The 18,830-nt window shown below is 42.4% G+C and overlaps 2 protein-coding genes across 2 annotated transcripts in view; one reads left to right on the top strand and one right to left on the bottom strand.

The window, feature by feature from the left end:
- The window catches only part of RASSF6 (Ras association domain family member 6), a 41,706-nt gene extending 37,347 nt beyond the window's left edge, over window positions 1-4,359 (top strand). The window contains exon 11 of the mRNA XM_090031939.1: window positions 741-4,359. Within this exon, the coding sequence (XP_089888065.1) occupies window positions 741-816 (76 nt within the window). The 3' untranslated portion in view covers window positions 817-4,359. The remainder of the gene's footprint in view (window positions 1-740) is intronic.
- Window positions 4,360-6,121: 1,762 nt separating this feature from the next.
- Window positions 6,122-18,830, bottom strand: part of LOC149870982 (alpha-fetoprotein-like) — a 30,008-nt gene continuing 17,299 nt past the window's right edge. Inside the window, exons 9-15 of the mRNA XM_090034797.1 lie at window positions 17,090-17,222; window positions 15,813-15,910; window positions 14,228-14,366; window positions 13,217-13,440; window positions 9,502-9,634; window positions 7,624-7,678; window positions 6,122-6,257 (exon numbers count right to left, since the gene is read on the bottom strand). Of these exons, the coding sequence (XP_089890923.1) occupies window positions 7,634-7,678; window positions 9,502-9,634; window positions 13,217-13,440; window positions 14,228-14,366; window positions 15,813-15,910; window positions 17,090-17,222 (772 nt within the window). The 3' untranslated portion in view covers window positions 6,122-6,257; window positions 7,624-7,633. The remainder of the gene's footprint in view (window positions 6,258-7,623; window positions 7,679-9,501; window positions 9,635-13,216; window positions 13,441-14,227; window positions 14,367-15,812; window positions 15,911-17,089; window positions 17,223-18,830) is intronic.

Consider the following 18,830-nt stretch of genomic DNA (forward strand, 5'->3'; position numbering starts at 1 on the left):
AGAATGTCTCTGGGAAGTGGTACTGGGTAGAGCCTCTCTACAGCCAGGATCCCTGCTGGGCTATTGCTGCTGTGAAAAATTCAAAAGCAGACTCCCCTCATACGTCTGTATCATCTCTCAGTGATTTAGAAGAATTAGGAAAGGTGGTTCAGATATTAGCCTTGGATTCAGGAGACTCAGGTTAAATTTTATGTCCCATCACAGAGTTCCTGTCATTGTTGAACAAGTTACTTAGCCTCTTTAGGTCTCTCATAGCCATCTGCAAAATTTGGATAGTACTACTTCCCTAATGGGACTATATACTTGAAAAACTTGTGAGGCATGTAGATACTACAGTAATCATGTAAGTACCTATTCAAGATGGAGATAAAATGCTTAAAGCTCCACTTCTGCTAATGGACATCAACTTTCCTGATGCCAACTGAGGATGTACTTGGGTAGCTCCTTTAGAAATGTAGCTGAATTATTAAATATGTAGGAGACGTGAGGTCAATAGAAGTCAGTCAATTTACATCAACTGGGGTTCTGTCACCAGGAAATTGTTTTGGATTGAAAGGGTCTGGAAATTAAAAAAAAAAATCAATCAGATCTTCTTAGGAAAAATATTGCCACTTTCAATTGGAAACTTTTTCTGGTATGAAATTTCGACCTACACAAATATAATATCAATATTGTTAAAATTAAAATTGTATGCATAGCTCTGTGTGCTCTGAAATAATTTCTGTTGGTCTTTGTTTCAGATACCTTAAAGCAAAGACTCTATTAACTCAGCACCTTCACACTAGAACTGTAAAAAAAACAGAGACTACTGTATAACATTGTGCTGCTAATAAAACGCTTCATCTAAGCCAAAGGAGATTTGATATTCTGTCCCTAACGATCCTGGAAATATTAAGAAGACTGTGCCATTACAGAAGTCTACAACATATGGACCTGTAAAGCATTGATGGTTGCAGCTGGTTACTGTACAGCTGGGATTGAAAGAAACTCTTCTGCAGTTTCAGAGCAGGAGTGGAGCGCAGCAGAAAAAAAAAACATGTTGTCCTCTTCAAGCTGCAAATCTAACGTGAAACTTCAGCAAAGAGAAATTTTCATGAAAAGAATAAAGGTTTGGAAACCTATTCACTTGCAATCCACAAGCCAGGATATTGTGAATATATATAAGCATTTCCATCATCCCACTGCGTTAAGAACGGCACAGGAGACCAGAAGTAAAGTCATATGTTGTTTTTTTACATTCTGAGTTTAGGGAGGCTCTTTAATGGGTTGAAGGGTCAGATGCACAAAGGTGCAGATAGGCCACAAATGGAATTTAATAAAACCTCTAAGAAGGTGAGGCACCTACATCCTATGAAAAGTAGATGGCAGTTTGGCATCTAACTCACTGGTCTTTGTAAATCAACCCTGTAGTGTTAAAATGTGAATACAAATTGGAAAAGTCTCCTCCACTCTCAGTTTATAGCTATATACTTATAAATTAGCAAGACAAAGCCATTTTTTTTGGTGAAGCACTTTATCAGTTCCTGTATGATGAGCTTTCTCTATGTATTATTTCATTTGTTTGATCCATTTCTTGATGACGCCACAAAGGTATTTTCATAGAATAAGAAATAGATTACTTTCTCATGTCCTTTGTCCTCCCCCTCCTCATTAAATTTAAGAGACAGAGAGGATGCATCTACATGTGCAATTAATGAGAAGTAAGATAACTGCTTCGTAAAATAAGTCACAGTAAGATGTAGCCAGGAACACATCTACACATTTGCTCCCAATGGGAGCAGCCTGGTCCAGGACTGCTTCTGCCCTTCTTCCTTGCTTTGCTTCCCTCCCGTCCACCCCCTCCACCCCCCCAGCAGCCAAGGGGAGCTCTAGGCTCCCCTGGGTGCCAGCCTGCAGGCTGGCAGGGGGGATGGGGGCTGGTCCTGGTGTGCATAGTATCACAGTGCTTAGGGTTAGAAGGGACCTAAAAAGATCATTAGGTCTGACCCCCTGCCCTGGGCAGGAACAGGTGCCAGGATCATATCAACCCAGCCAAATATCTGTCCAGCCTCCTCTTGAAGACCCCCAAGGTAGGAGAGAGCACCACCTCACTTGGGAGCCCGTTCCTGAGCCTGGCAGCCCTAACTGTAAACTAATGTCTCCTGATGTCCAGCCTGAACCTTCTCTCTAACAATTTCTGGCTGTTATTCCTAGTAACCCTGGGTGGTGCCCAGGGGAAGAGAGCCTCCCCCAATTCCTGCTGGTCCCCCCTGGTGAGTTTATAGCTCTGGTGATCATGGAGTCAAGGAGAGCTGTGCTGGCTGCAGAGGCCAGGAGACTGCACATGGGACTAGGAGACAGCTGCCTCTGCAACCTGTACAGCTCCCCCCTCATTGGGGCTTAGCCGGGCAGCAGTGGCCCCTTGCTGACTGGGAGCAAAATTGTTCCCAGTCACCATGTACACATACGCTAATGCACAGTACCTAATGCACCATTCATCTAGTACCTATATGTGTTGTTATTAGGAAATAGTGCATTAGACTAATTTAATGATCAGTAAGACTAGTGCACATGTAGATGATGACAATTTACTGTGCATTAGATTAGTCTAATCCAGAGTAAAGCATCTCATTGAGATGCACCCAGAGAGCTTGGTTCAGCAGGAGAGAATGTGTAGATGCAATGCAGTCATAACCACAGTGGGCAGTGCTGGGGAACATTGGCATCGTTCTTCCATAGCCCAAAAGATTTGAGGTCTCAAGCATGTCTCTCGTGTCTCTTAATGTGTGTGGGCATCTCGTGTCTCTTAATGTGTGAGAAGGCATCCTGATCATTCACTCCCACTTCATGCACCAAATATTGAAAATAAGTAATGTAGCGATTTGGCACATGCCCAGTGCTGCTCTCAGTTTCAGATATACTTACTGGAGTGTGCACAGTGCTATTCGAAGGCGGGTACATTGCATTCTTTTCAGGCTTTGGCACCCCAGGATGGAAGCAAATGGGCAAAATGTTTTCATGGCATGCCCCCCCTCCCCCCATCAGCACAGTTAGAAGCAACATAGACATACACCATAGTTCATAGACTTTTACATGGTGTCCTCCACATGGATCAGCTCAAGCATTTTGCAGGAGCTGAAACTACAAACTGGTAAATAAAACCAGCATAACTTACATGGACAACTCACTGCCCTCTCCTGTCCTGATGAGGTTACTCAAGGGGCTTCTATCTCTCTAGCTGAGCTGTCCTTTACTTATCCAAATACCAAAGGGCAAACATTAAGGGTTGCTTAACCATGCAATCAGCTAAACTTTAATAACCGTCTTTCCTCTTCTCCAGAACATTTTTAACTTGCATGGTGGAGCAGAAATGGAGAGCACCTATGCTATCAGGCTCTACAATTTAGTATCAGGAAATAGTTTTAAGGTGGAACTCCTTGTAATCCTGCCTACACAGGCTTGTGAAGATGCTGATGTTTGACTAAAATCATTTAGCAGTTAAGATGTACAGGATACATATCAACAACTTCAATGGTAGACAACTCAGTCCCCTAAGATAATATATACATGTACACAGGGGCCATAGCAGTATCTGAAGGAATGTGTAGACATTACACTTGGAATCACCTAATTAGGGCTAGATCAGTCTAAGTGCTGATCTGTACAGGAGGTTAAATCAGGCAAAACATGGCCAGCCCGAGCTAGTTTATTTCGCCTGAGGAGGTGAATTAAGTTTGATCAGGAACAGTTTAGCCCAATCTAATGAATGTCTGTACACATTTGAAGTGTAGCCCCAGGACTGAGAAAACTCAGCCACTCACCCCAGCCCCAGGGCTGTGCTTTTGCTTGTGCCTCCCACCCTACCCCCCCCCTCCAGCTTGACTAAGCTAGTCCCCCCAGACTGAGATTGACTGTCAGAGGTGGCCTGATTGACCAGTTGATCAGGATCAACCAGCTGGTGACCACTGATATACAGGAGAAGCAAGGGTCCTAAGTTTGCTTCCATTCAAGTGAACAGAAAAACTGTCTTTGTCTTCAATGGAAGCTTTAGAAAGTGCAAAACCTCACCATAAGCCTTTTGGGCAGTCTTTGAACCCAAAATTTTCTCTTTTCAGAGCAAATCTGAGAAAAGGTGACTGCTGTGATCCTATTAGCTAAAGGGTTTATTGTGTTATTTTTGTAAGTCTGGTTTCTTTAATGGTTTGCAATGTATCCAGTGCATTATTTGTATGAAACAATTCTAATGCTTATGCAAAACCAGCTGTTTCTATGCTGCAGAGAGCAACATACTAATCAGCTAAATAGTTATTTATGAATGTACAATATGAAAATATTTGCAAATTAAAATATTCATAGTTCGGTAGCTCTGCTGTGGTGTAAAAGTTCATCAATATGAGATCATACAGAGGAAGGCTGAGAACATATTGGGCCTCAAGGTTGCACACAGCTCCCAGTTCAGCCAAGCACATTATCCTTTGCTTAATTTTTAAGTCAAACTGGCCACATCTACACAAGATGCTTACTGCACAGTAGCTTGTTACTACTACACAGTAGCATCACCGGCTACAAACTCTGACATGATGCTACTACAAAGTAACAACAAGCAACTATGCAGTAAGCATCACCAGACAGCCATACCAGGACAGCACTCCACAGTAATGCTGGTTACTGCACAGTCATTTAGTACTTGGTTATGCAAGTCAGTCCAGTCAACAACTGCAGTCAGCAGTTATGCAAGTCAACAACTGCACAGTCAGCGCCTTGTGTAACCAAATCAGTACTTAATGGGAGGCAGTGGGGGAGCTTTGCATGTAAACACTTAGGAGCTGCAAAACTGGAATTTCTTGGGATAGATTCAAGGTGTAATATATAATGGATATGTTTCAAATGAAATAAGATTATTCTGCTGGCTAAACGTATAATGCAGGTCAGTCTTCGCAAAAGAAATGGATTCATAGATGTTAGTGTTGGAAGGGACCTCAATGGATCATCGAGTCCGACCTCCTGCCAGTGGCAGGAAAAAGTGCTGGGGTCATATGACCCCAAGCCAGGTGCTTGTTCAGTCTCTTCTTGAAGACCCCCATGGTAGGGGAGAGCACCACCCCCCCTTGGAAACCCATTCCAAAAAGCCTGTTTCTTTCTTGGAAACAAATCAGAAACATTTGCTATCGTTCTTGTTACATTAAAAATGATGTCTCAGCTAAAGCCTTCTATTTATTGAGAACCTGATCTCCCTTTGTTTTGCATTTTGTTCTAAGTATCAAGCCAACTTTCCAATTGGCGCTGCAAGAACATACCGTAATTGGCTGCATCTTTCAAGACTTATGCTTTTGTATTTTCAAGGCTGAGGTTAGGAAAAAATGACAGTCATACAGCCCCTCTGAATGACTGTAAGAAGCTACACCCATGTACACTAAGCAAAGAATTCTACAATTTCTTTTGGTTGCAATTTTAAACATAAAAGTAGTCCTCAGCTACATGGTGGTTCAGCAGTACATTTTGTTTTGTACTTCTTTCCTGGGGTTATGCAGCCTTTTCTGAAATCATTTTAATTAGCTTTAGCATGCTGTTGCTTTTTGTTAATGATCTGTTTTCTTTTTTAAGTTCAATATTGAACATTTGCTTTATCTCTACTATGTCAAACCAATCAGCAGGAAAAACATAACAAAGATTAAAACATAAATGAAAGAGCTAAGCGTTTAAAAAGGGTAAATAAGATGTAAAACATAAAGAAAAAAGATTTTACCTTGATTTAAGTGCATTCTTAATTTTCAGTCCCACCTAAGTTCATGAGATTTAAGTACAGTATGTGGTTTAAATATTATCCTTACATGTATCCACTGTTTGGACTCTGTCACCTCTGCTTTTACAATCTAAACAGACTTCAGACAGAAAGCTAGTCAGGACACAGACCTGTTTTCCTATATTCAAAGAATGCCAAATATGTTTTTGGACATTATAAAAATAACTAGGAAGCCTGGTTTAAAATGATAAATTATCTGAAGCATGCCCTTGGCATAACCAGCTAAGAACTGGTAATGGTGCTGTAGGAAATTGTTTTCAAGTAATTCTTCATGCAGTGAATCAACAGGCCAGGACAAGGAGGGAGAGCTTTTTTTAAGTTGTTATTCATTATTGAATGGTCACAAAACTGAGAGATAAAAATAATAGAAGAATCTTGTTTCCTTCACTCGAGAGTTCTTAGATATAGATGGCAAATAGAAAAGAAAGCACAGAATAAATGGAGCACAGATGAATTTTATCGCCATCTTCTTCCACTGTGAAATAGGAAGAAAAAAGTGATGACAATCACAAGGTACTAATAGGCAGCTGTATTGTTCTTTGCATGCTGTTGCAGAAACATATACATTAGCAAATTAACTTATAAATTAGCGATTGTCTGTGCTGTAATTTGAACAATATTCTATAAAAAAATACTAAATTAATCCATTATTAATCTATAGTGACTCAACGGAAAATTGAATTAAAAAGGACCAAGGTCTGACCCTTATGACTATAGATTCCGTGGACTTTACTTATACTAGCTAGGATAAAAACATAAAGGTTTTCAATCTGTATGCTTTTAAGAATTAAAAAAAAAGTTCCCCAGCCTCCCCCCTGGCCCATGAAAGATTGGCCACCTCTAGAAATAGAAGTTGCATCATTTAACTTTTAAATCAGTTTTCTCTAATTTAATGAAGCTGATACAAAAGCTCTGTCTGGATACTGTCAGTTTGGTCTTAGGGTTCCTTATTTCAGTTCAATTTTCACATTTCCCTGAATTTTTTGAGCTAAATTAATCCCACCCTGGTTGACTTCAAGTAAGAGTGCAGAAAGCTGAACTAAAATAGATTCTAAATCACCCCTCCAGCTAAAATGTTCCTGTTCATGTGCTGACTGGACTTAATGTTCCACAACTGGCCTGATCCATTATGGGGTTCCATGCCTTTCTTTGTGTCATCTACCTTGACTTGATCACTTTAGGGCTAGCAACTTGATGACCCAGAGAGAGTCCTAGTTGGTGCAAATTTCCAGAGTTCAGCAGTGCTCAAGCTTTTGGCCCCACAGGCCAGATGAATGGTGTGGGTCCGGTTCACAGGCCAGATCAAGTCCTGTGTAAGGATCAGGCTCCACATGCCAGTATTGGGTCCTGAGGCCCAGAATTGCCCCCTCTCTTCCCCATGTGTGAGGATTGGGTCCTGGGGCCCACTGCCACCGCCTCTTGGCCCTTCATGCTGGGAAAGGGCCCTGGGGCCCAATGCTTCCACCACACAGCCCCACATGCTGAAATTGGGTGCCTGACCCAGTGTGCAGGGCCCAAAGCTCCTCTTGGTCCAGAAATTCGGCAGCAGGAAAGCGGTACCACCACCCCTCTGTTACCAAATTTCTGGGCCTGTGGGGAACCCCAGGGGCTGGTTGACATGGATTTGTGGGCTGGAGCTGGTCCATGAGCTGGGGGTTGAGTACTCCTACTATATATTGGCTTCAATATAGCTACTTCAGTTTTCATCAAGTATCAGGATCTGGGTTTTCCATTGTGGCAATTCTTAAGTTTTTATTTACACTTTCTGTATATTCAGAATAGATATTCTTACTGCTGAAGTGATGTTACTGCTTTATGCAATTATGTTCCAATGAGATTACCTGAGTGGTTTTATTCTCCCAAAATAGCCTTGCCCTGGGTAATCAGATTTGGGCCCTGGCAAAAAAGACACAAAGCATTCATTAGTAATAAAATGCAGGAAGTTATGTATATTTGGATAAACAATATTATCCTTGTCACTTCAGCAGCATTATTTTCTAGTTTTAAAATCACATAGGAGCACATATACATATAGTTGCACGTCTACCCCCATGCCCCGTCTCCTCCCCCCCCCCCCAAGTTACACAGTTTCAAATTTTGTGTGAATCAAAAAGAATATTGTAGTAGAAACCTAAAGGGAAAGGTAATGCTACTGTACTCTAGTGTGGCCATCAAGTAAAGCTGAGGATCTGTTATAGACATTACAGTTGTTAGAGAGATATTTAATATGCAATTCAGCTCTGACAGTGACCATAAAAAGCTCTTGGCTCTACAGGTATGCTACTTTTACAGATTCGGAATGAAAAATGCCTTTGTTTATTGACAAAAATAAATAAGTGTTTGGACTTTACCCCGAGAAGACTGCAGAGCAAGTAAAACTTTGGGGAAAGAGTAGGATTCCATTCTGGCTCAGGCATTGTAAATGTGCCCATCTACTAAATTTCAGTTGAGAAATATACAAATAAAGGGAAACAACCAAAAATAGAGAGTAAAAGGGGCATAATGTAAGGAAGAAAAATTAACAGTTGAATGTGAAATGAATATGAACTATTATGGGAATGAATGGGAGACATGGAGGAAAATTAGGACTGGTGTGAAAAAACAAATTCCATCACTGATAATTTTATAAATAGCTGCCTTCATCTAAATGTCACAAAACTACTTCTCTACTTTGTCAGGGGTTTTAGGAGAGAGATCTTAAATTAAACCCTTCAGAAGGAATTGTTATAGAGCTAAGAGCCCAAAACCTGTCCTCTTCCCTATGCAAGGGTCCTATGATCCTTCAGAACCCATCATTGCGGGATGAGTTCTGTAGATGTAGACTCCAGAACGTGAGCAAAAAGGTTCATGTGACATGTCACTACATGTGTAGATGAAACGAGGGGCACGTGTGCATGACATTTTAAAGTGGGCTAAATGCTTTTGTACTGCTTTAATAGTATTGGTGTTTGCATGCATTGGTGGTGTATTGCGTATTAATTCCAGCCACTGTAGCACATTTGGCAGTGTAATGTGCCTTAAATGACTTTGGGGCACAGCAAACTAAAACAACTCCACAGAGTTTTAGTTTGCTGCCCTACAGCCATGGAGAGAAGCATCGGGATCTGTGAGGCTCAGCCTTGCTGCAGCCCGGGAAGGTAGGCTCTACCAAATTAAAAAAAAAGTGGCAAGCCTGAGCTATTCCTCCTCCCCACCCCGGAGTTTGCCTGCCTGCATAAGCTGCATGGGGACCCGGTCTTTCCCTCCAGGCTGCGGTGCCCCCAAACCGCCCGAGCCAGGCGCCTGTGGCCAGGTGCTGCCTGGGGGTGGGGCCCGCTGCTTCGGCAGAGGGAGGCACTAGCCCTCCTCTCCCCCACAGCCCAGGGACCACTCTGCCGGCCAGCAGCTCAGCCCCCCCACCCCCACAGAGGCAGGTGAGACACCGATGTACACGACATGGGGGTTTACTTTGCCCTAAATTGAAGCAGTGTTTTTAAAAACCCACCGCCTCAATTTAGGGCCCCCGTTTCATCTACACGTGCCCTTAGGCAGCATACATTCATTAGGCACATTTGCACATACACATGCAGACACAGGCAATATGGTTTCTCCTTCAGAAATCAAACTGTAGCAATTGTAGCAAGCTGCAAAACTTTTTAAAATGTAGATGTCTACACATCCCCTTTGTAAATTCCACGCTTCCCTCTTGATTAAAATGAATGAGAAAAATGGTAAGATACCTCTTCCGCAAAGCATGCGTTATGGTTGTCCACCTTGCAGCACTTCTCTCTAAAGGTGGTAAAAGCTGTAGTGATGGAGTCCAGCTGTTCTTTTGTAATGCGAAGCTTATGTTTGATGAGGTTGATGAGCAGACTGAAACACAAACAAACCTCAGCAATACACAGCTAAAAGTAAACACATGATTTACTGAAGCATTGCTATTCCTCCGATTCTGCAAATCCTTATTTTAAAGTTTTGTAAGGACCCTTTTCATACAGTTTCATTATGCCTGACCAACTCCCCATGGAGAACTCTACAGCTGAAAGGAAATCTCTCTAGCATTCCCTAGTAGAGTAGAAGTAGTAACCTTTGGGTTTGAGTTTGATCGGCCCTGAACATGTATGCAATTCAGCAGTAATTTTTGTCATGGTGTGTTTTGCTTTGAAGGCTCGGGGTGAGCGGAGGGAAGAAAGGAGGAAGAGGAATGGAAGGACCCCAAGCACCTCAAAAGGCTGCCAGTTTGTACATATGATATATGCAGTTCATGTATCCAAATGGAGAGTGGCTGAACCAGGCCTGCATGAGGCATCCTCTCACCTAACCAAAACCATTAGAGAGTCTCTATGTGACATGGATAGCTTGTGTAGTAAGCAGAGACAGGCACTGTGCTCCCCTGGGAGGAAAGCTATTTGCAGAGGAGTCTGCTTTTTGTAACAGCAAGAGCAGCCAGCTTCTTAGCTGTTCTCTGAGGAAAGAAGATACGGCACACTAAGAACCAAGGGTGCCTATACACGAGCAGGGAGGCTGCTCTGACGCACTGTAATTCCAGCGTGGCAGAGCAGACTTGATAAACTGAGTCTGCTAGAGCATGGCAACTACCATGCTCCAGCAGCCTCCTATGTCTTGCGTATCAGTGTCCTTGCTCTTCAAAATGGCAACAGAGGTGCTTCATCTAAACCTTGTTCAACAAGCACAGGGATGCTGATATGTGAGACACTCTGGGTGCTTTCATTAGAGTTGCTCTCAGAGCTACTATAATTAAAGTGCCCTCCCCTGCCTGCCTTCCAACCCTACCGAAGCACATGTATAACTGCCCCCAGGGCCCGTTAGCTCTAAGGTAAATCATAGAGCTACTGAGGAGGAAAGAGCTATATGAGCTTTACCACAGAGGGGAGCAAGGGGACCTTTTTACCATAGGGGTGGAAGGAATGCTACATGGTTTTTAGTCTTAGGAGGACTAGGTTGAATTCCCTGGTCTGCTGCCTTTCTCTGGTGTCATTGTAATCATTTTCAAGTCATGTAAACATTTTGTGCCTCATTTCTCCATTTACAAAATAGGGATAGTAATGTTGTCCCACCCACACCTATATGTGTTGTGATAAAGGCCTCAAAGATTGACAAATACTGGGTGTATCTACATGTGTGCTTTACTGTGGAGCTGACCAGTTAGCTCTGCAGTAAAGCACCACTGTCTACACGTGCACCCATATTAGGGTGCATTAAATTAATGAGTTCCTTCGTAGGATAGTACTATCCAGGGCAAGTACTATCCTACAGCGGAGTAGTTACATGTACTAAATGCACATGTAAACGGTGACCAGGGCTGACTACGGTACAAGGGTGCTACAGTGCAGGGGACTGCCTGCTGGCTAGCCTCACACTAGCACCCTCATGTCCCATCCAACTCTTCCACAACACATTGAGCTGGGGTGGAATAGCCCCAGGCTGGCAAGCTGACCCGTGAGGCCCCCTGCCAACTGGGGCTACTGTACCCCAGCTCAACATGATGTGATCCCAGGCACACATATAAACACTGCACCCAGCAGCAATAAACTCTGGAGTGAACTGCACCAGGGTTTATTGCTACATGCTAAAAGTACGTGTAGATGCACCCACTATGATGCTACAGTTATGAGGATTATACAAGTACCACAAATAGACAGCCCAACTTTTAAATTTTGATGTCCTAATGTAAATACCTGCATCTAGATCTGGATACATAAATACACATTTTAGGAATTTTTCTGCTAATTCAGGCCATTAAGATTTCAAAATGGAGTCAGACAGCATTACAGTGATATAGTCATGATAGTCTAAGAATTATGTAAGAGTCAAGGATTTTTTGGGGTGATATCTTTTATTGGACCAACTGCATGATTGGGATATAATTAAACAAGCTTTTAAATGCAAGGCACTCTTTTTCACAGAAAAATGCTTTACATTCAAAAGCTTGTCTAACTGTATCCTAATCATGCAGTTGGTCTATAAAATATACTGCCACAAAAATCTCTGCCTCTTGCAAAATGTACTATCTAATTTCATACATCTCAGCATAAATGAGCATAAATTTAAGAAACTTCTGAGCTCTCAACCTCTGAAAAAAATCTCACCCGCTGCTGCTCCCTCAAATTGGGCACCCAGAAACATAGGCACTTAAAAATATGGTCCATAATGACATTTTAGGCCTTAAGGATGAAAATATCAAAAGTTCCTCAGAGACTCAGGGTGAGATTATACATTACAATTGGACGACATTAAAAGCACTTAAAACTTGAATGATCATACATTAAGGCTCATTAACAAGTGCTAAATGCCTTCTAGGCATTTTAAAGTTCTGCCACTTTGGGTGAGGATAATCTCTGAGCTGTGCTACCTAGCTTGAGTTAAATTAACTTCTGGATGTTCATCTGAGATTAAACTACCACTTTACTGTCATCCCAGGAGGCACTGCTTCCAGTTGAACTAGCTAGCACATGGCACTCTACAGTCCTGGACTGACAGCTGTGAATAGCCAGGCAACAGGTGCGTGGGAATGGGGTGAGTGGGGATGGAAGGAAAGGGGTGAAAGGGGCATGGGGCCAAGGTGAGGGGGGCATGGGTAAGGAGTAAGAGGAGGCAGGATTGGAGGGGGGAGCTGGTGTGGGGCAGATGTCGGGATGCTACCCCTTCTGACCCCCAAATCATTGCCCCCACCCCTAGATTGCTCTCCTGCCACCCCTTTTCCCCCTATAACCTCTTCACCCCTGGATCACTGCCCTGCAGCCCTGATCAGCCCAAGAACAGTGGAGGCACTAGTAAGGAGAGTTCTTCCTCCCTGCAAACCATGCTGACCACGTGTGGCCCTCTTCCCAGAACCTCTTGAGTGTATAATGACAATATTTTATAGAAGCAGGACATTGGTTGCTATGGTTCCCCTGCTTTACTTGTGGCAGGTTAGGGTGTTCGGTTTATGTTATATCAAGGTTTGAGGGTGGTCTTATGCAGTTTAGATTATGGTTTTGTATGGGATGGTTTGGATAGTGATGATCCTGCCTCAGGCTGGACTAGACCTCTGGAGGTCCCTTCTAGCCCAGCTTCTCTATGGTTCTATGACTATGACCCTGTGTGCTCAGATCCAGCCCCAACAGGGCCCTGCAACTGAAGCAGGGGCAAGGGGCAGGAGCAAGTTCGGGGCGGGGGGGCACAGACAAGGAGCTGCCAGGCAGCTGTGGGGCCTGGTTGGGGCTGGATATAGGTGTTCACAGGGGCAGTATAGGCTGCAAGGAGCCTAAGAGAAGGCAGGGAGGGGGGAACACCTCCCCACCACCCACCACCATCTCTCTCTCAGGCAGATTGGGGTGGCAGAACAGTGATCCATGCTTGGAGGGGCTGACCAGGGGATGAAGGAATAAGAAGAGAGTGTATCTAGGTGAATATAGTAAGGATGAGGGTGCATACAAGTGAGGCATATCTTACTTCTGCTTCTTTTCTTGTAGTTTGTACTCTTCAGTTGTACACAATCCTTCATCAAAGGTAAACAGACTAGGAGTCAATGGTATTGGTACGTATTTTTCATCAACGTTCAAGCTGGCGATACAGGAAGTCCTGAGAGCATAGGACTCATCACAACAGTGGCAGACATTCTGGTTTATAGGGTCAGTCCCTTGTCTTCTACATATTTCCCCAACCACAAGATCCAACTTTAGACAGATGAGAGGAAGAGAGAAATGTTTACATTAAAAACCACATTTCTTTGGACACATCATGCTTTTAATAACATCAAGGTGACTGAGAACTTGCAAATACATTTATTTAATGTTTAAAGAACTTTAAAAACAAAACAGCCCTGCAGCTTGCTGTGCCAGACAGAATCCAAAATGGGGTCTCATTTTTAAATAGGGGCATTGTTATATATGTTATACTTGCATTTTTGTGCACTCTAATGACAAAGTTTACACGTAAAATCCTATTAGTATGTGCTTTGCTTGCACTAAGCAGGATTTGTGGGGATATGTCCTACTGTGTGTGTGAATGTGGAGGCCAGCAGGAGGTCCTTTTAAATCTTGCTTCATAAGTAACCTTGGAATTAATCGTTCCAGTGAAGCCACACGGGTGCTATCCCATATCTACCCAGAGCCTGATTCAGCTCATAGACATCAAGGAGAGTCATGCCATGAACCAGTTTATGTATCTAAGGCCCCAATTCAGCAAAGCTGTAAAGGCCTTGCTTAACCTTATCCTGACAGTTCCCTTTGCAAAAATATAGACAAGATCCTCAGCTGATGTGAATCAGCATAAATCCATTAGCTCAAATCATGTTACACCAGTTTACTTCACCTGAGAGTCTGCTTCATGCCTCCGAACCCAGTCACTCCCAAACAGTTCACTGAGGGTTCTGGGTCTTGCCCCCTGGGCACCTGGAAACTTGGAGCAATGTCATGGCAATAGGAAGAGGATAGGTCCAAGACTAGGAAAACTTATACTCACATATCCATCCGAACACAGCATTTGTTTGTCATCGCTGAGCTGACAGCACCTGGAAGCAACTGCCACCATTTGCTTTGTGAATTGGATCAGCTCTTTGGAGGGCAGCTGAGGCATTCTCTTGGTATAGCGCAGAAGAAGCCTGAAACAACCATTTCACAGTTACTGGTGCTCTTCTTGAATCATTAATGGGCCAAACCCTGGGCCAGTGTAAACCTGCATAGCTCCAACTGAATGGAAGGCTACCTGTTTCGTTAGGGATGTGGCACAGTGTTTGTAAACCCGCTTTACACTCTACACTCCACTTCACACTCACTTTACCCTGAAAGGAGAACCAGGTGCTCTGAGTCTGAGAGAGCACTCTGTCACATGTATTTAGCATCCTTGCACTTCAAAGGGGCAGTGGGAACACTTGAACCAATGCTCAAGTGTCCCTACCACTATTTTGAAGCACAGGAAACTGAATACATGTGATGCTGTGGGTGTTTTAATTAGCGTGGCTCTCAGAGCCTCTCTAATTAAAGTGACCCTCCCATGTGTACAGAGCATGTGTATAGATGCCAAGAAAGACCAAAGCCCAGGAAACAGAGCTACATTTTTATCCTTTGTACTGGTCCCTCCTTATCAGGCCTTAAGGTTGTTGGTTAAGAGGAAAAGACCCCAGTACAGCTCTACTTAAACAGGAACTTTAGGCATCCCACCATCAGCCCTGATTTCACTAGGAGTACTCACATGCTTGAGGTCAGCCATATTGCTGAACCAACAACCTTAAGTCCTGATAAGGAGGGACCAGTACAAAGGATAAAAATGTAGCTCTGTTTCCTGGCTTTGGTCTTTCTGGGCATCTATACACATGCTCCAGGGTGGGGGGGAGGTCACTTTAATTAGAGAGGCTCTGAGAGCCACTCTAATTAAAACACCCACAGCATCACATGTATTCAGTGTCCTGTCCTTCAAAATAGTGGTAGGGACACTTGAGCATTAGTTCCAATGTTCCCACTGCCCCTTTTAAATGCAAGGATGCTAAATACATATGACAGGGAGGTTGCTAAAGAGCATTAATTAGCATGCTCCATCAGACTTAACTAATCTAATTAGCATATGTCAGAGCAGATGTTGAGCACGTGTATAGGTGCCCTCTGTTCCACAGTCGGATCTTTGTTATCTTTGCCTTGCTAGAGGGCATGTTAAATGCATAGAGAAAAAAAGAGAGGAGTCTACCACAAAGGGAAAAGCAGTATACTTTGTGCCAAACTGTGACTTTTAAGTCGGAGCTCATAGCCTACAATGTACTCAGAATGCAAGTTAAACATTTCCTCTATCAGAGAACATAATGTGTACTGTGAACAGGAGATGGAGCAGTTTTCCACTATGTTTATTACTCCCATGCTTCCTGAGTTAGAAAAAGGGTACAACTCATGAAAGAGAGCAGAAAAACCCAAACAAACACTAAATTTATTCAGCCAAATCTTTAATACGTATAAATGAGTCTCTCTCTCAAAGTCAGTGAAATGATACTGATTTACACTACCTTGGGTCTGGCCACTGTTACTAAAATCTGGTAAAGAAATGTTTTTGAAAAGCATACTCATTTTGGAAAGCGTAATCTCCCAGTTCCTTGTATTGTTCACAGTTGGTCTTTAACACTGCTATGGACTCCTGGATGTGTTTTCTGAGCTCTTCCTCCTGAAAGAAAGGGAGAATATTGAGGGGGTTATTATGTGAGGAGGTAATGCTGTTACATCACAGTGTGGCCTTGGCTATCCATAACTGACATATTACGCACATCTCTACTGCCTACACTGAAAATTCCTTCAGCTTTCTGAAACCTCAATCCTTTGAGTGCAACCAGGGCCCATCCTCTACACCTCTAATATGATTAATTTTGCAAAACTGCTGCACACGGGAGCTGCAAGCTAAATTGCCCACAGGAAAAGACCAATAATGGGGCATTTACGGCCATGAACATCTAGCAGCTGTTCACGCACTCCTTGGTTAGAACTTACAGAGGCCCAGAAGGAAGGCTGGGATATTGCAGAAATCACCCTCTTCCCTGGCACATCTCTCTGCCCATGCAGAGCTCACAGTTATAGCAGTACAGCAGCAGTGCAGGCACAGTCACTGATAGGAATCATCTTCATGTAGGAGACAATAAGGAGTTTAGGAATTCGTGTAATTAGTGCAAGCCACCTAACCTAAGTTCTTATCTCAGGGGAGGGCTCTACTATGGTCCCTTTCTTCTTCCTGTTTCCCAGGAGAGTATCTGCTTTGCCCCCAGTGAGCAGGAGTCCCTTGCAGCCGGAGGACTCCCTTCTGAACTGTTAGCCAGCTCTGAAATTAGAATACACTCTCTTCCAGTCTCTCCAAATGCCAGTTGCATCCTCTGCACCACTGCCCCCTCTCCTGTTTCCCATAAAAGAAGTTAATTTCCCCAGTAACCCCACACTGGTAAATGCAACAAAAGAATGAAGACATACAAAAAACTAGAACTCTTGGTTCCAAAATGATACCTTTTATTAGACCAACTGGGAAATTACAAGAAAAGGACAATTTTCTTGCATTTTCCCAGTTGGTCTAATAAAAGGTATCATTTTGGAACCAAGAGTACTAGTTTTTTGTATGTCCTCTTGTCTCAGACCAACACAGCTATCAAGTACACAAAAGAATGAAACCCCATTCATTAGCATACTGGAGGCCATCAAGTCAGATTTCAACTGATATCCTCTCCCTAAAAAGTAATGGCATCTAATCCCAGATTGAAGGGTAGCACACTACTCCCAACTCACACCTCAAACAGAATCACACTGCATTAGTTGGTGATCGTCATCATCAGCCATGCCTTTGACTGACCACACGGGCACGTACCCCTGTGCCATAGCACTCTTGAGGAGAGCTGGTTTTGCAGCACTTTTCCAGTAAACCGTGGTATCCTCTACCAATTCTTGAAAGCATTAGAACGGAGAACTCGGGGTGTCTTCTGGAATATTCATAGAGAAATCTGTAATATATAAATATGTCAGCATTAGAGATACAGGAAGTAAAACAAAACGACAACATTCAAAGATTCACAGGTGATTACGCCTGCAGGGACTTCAAGATATGTTATTTTGACTTCCTGGGGAACACTGAGAATTCACCAAAATTTCACCCTCGGGCTGACCATCTCAGAAAGACTAATTGAAGGGGGCAGACAACAATGTGATATTTTTCTTCACAGGAATCTTTCTGTCACTATGGCAAACAATATTTTAAAATGCTTTTTTCAGTGAGTGGGCTACAGGGACGGCCACAGGGAAAAATGTGTGATTTTTTACTAAGGAAACAAGGGATTAACAGGTAATTCATAACTGGCCACTGACCATACATGCATTTCCTTTCAGTATCAATAAAAAAGATTAAAATATATTAGAATTGTTTGGTATGTGAAGGGACTGGGCTTGCTTATGAAAGGTGGTTGGCATTCTAAGTAGGTACATTAATCAGACTGTAATTAGAGCTAATTGAGAAATGTATTCTATTCATTAAGAATTTTTTTTTTAGTTTTTTGTGTGATTAAAAAATTTAGATTTTTGAAACCTTAGAAATGTTCAGATTCTTTTACCAAAACAATTAAATGAAAACACAAGCAAAAAAATTCTTTAAAAAAATATTCAGCAAGCTGTAAAAATGTTGTTAAAAAGCCCCATATAGCGTAGCTTTTATCCTTTTACCGGGTTATCACCTTTAATTCCAATTATTTTTTTTGAACAATGGACTCATTTCTCAGAGGGTGTAAAACATCACAGCTTTATGAGGTAATCAGATTATATTGGCTGCAATAAACATAATGTTGAACTAAATAACTTCTGTTTGTACACAGGCGATCTGATCCTGTTTTGGCTGAGCTTAGTGAAAATTTTTGCCATCACCCTTGTTGGAAGTAGGATTAAAACTGTAGGTCCTGGACTAAAGCAGATATGGACCTAATGCATTCAGATACAGAGAGGGTTTTGATTTAGGCATGGGTTTTTGAGTTCCCACTTATGGCTGAAGTTTAGGCCAGGGCTTGGAACAGAAGGCACTGGACTTTTATAAGATTAGCTAGAGATTTTGGCTTTGTTCTTGGCCCCGATCTACCGGTAAAAACCTCATGAAATCAGGTGTTCTACATTTGCTTCTATCCTACTGCTTCTTAGTCAGTGCCTTCTGTGGTTTGGGGTTTTGCTTATCTCAAAAAATAGGAGGCAAAACCAGTATTATTTCAACATTTATATTTATGTTTGTATCTTCATGAACTTTTAAATATGCTAAAAAGTGCTTTTCAGAGCCAAAACTAATATTTTATTTTATTTTACATTTTATTTCCCATTTACCTATGCTAGAATATCCAGCCTTATTTTGTTTCAGTCACACAAATGGCTTATTAAGACATTCAGAAAAGCTGCCCAAGAATAAAAAAAAGATGCAAATCTGTAAAACACAAAACCTGGATTATTAGACTCGTAATATGTTGCTGTATAAAATAAACCTAGTTAATATCTATAACAGACATTATTGTAGAAAAGTAGGGCCAGATGGGACTTTCAGAGTCCATCTAGTCCAAAATCCTGGTAGAGACAGGATCATC

This window comes from Crocodylus siamensis, chromosome 2 (assembly GCF_052110815.1).
Source record: "Crocodylus siamensis isolate JL-2025a chromosome 2, ASM5211081v1, whole genome shotgun sequence".
NCBI lineage: Eukaryota > Metazoa > Chordata > Crocodylia > Crocodylidae > Crocodylus > Crocodylus siamensis.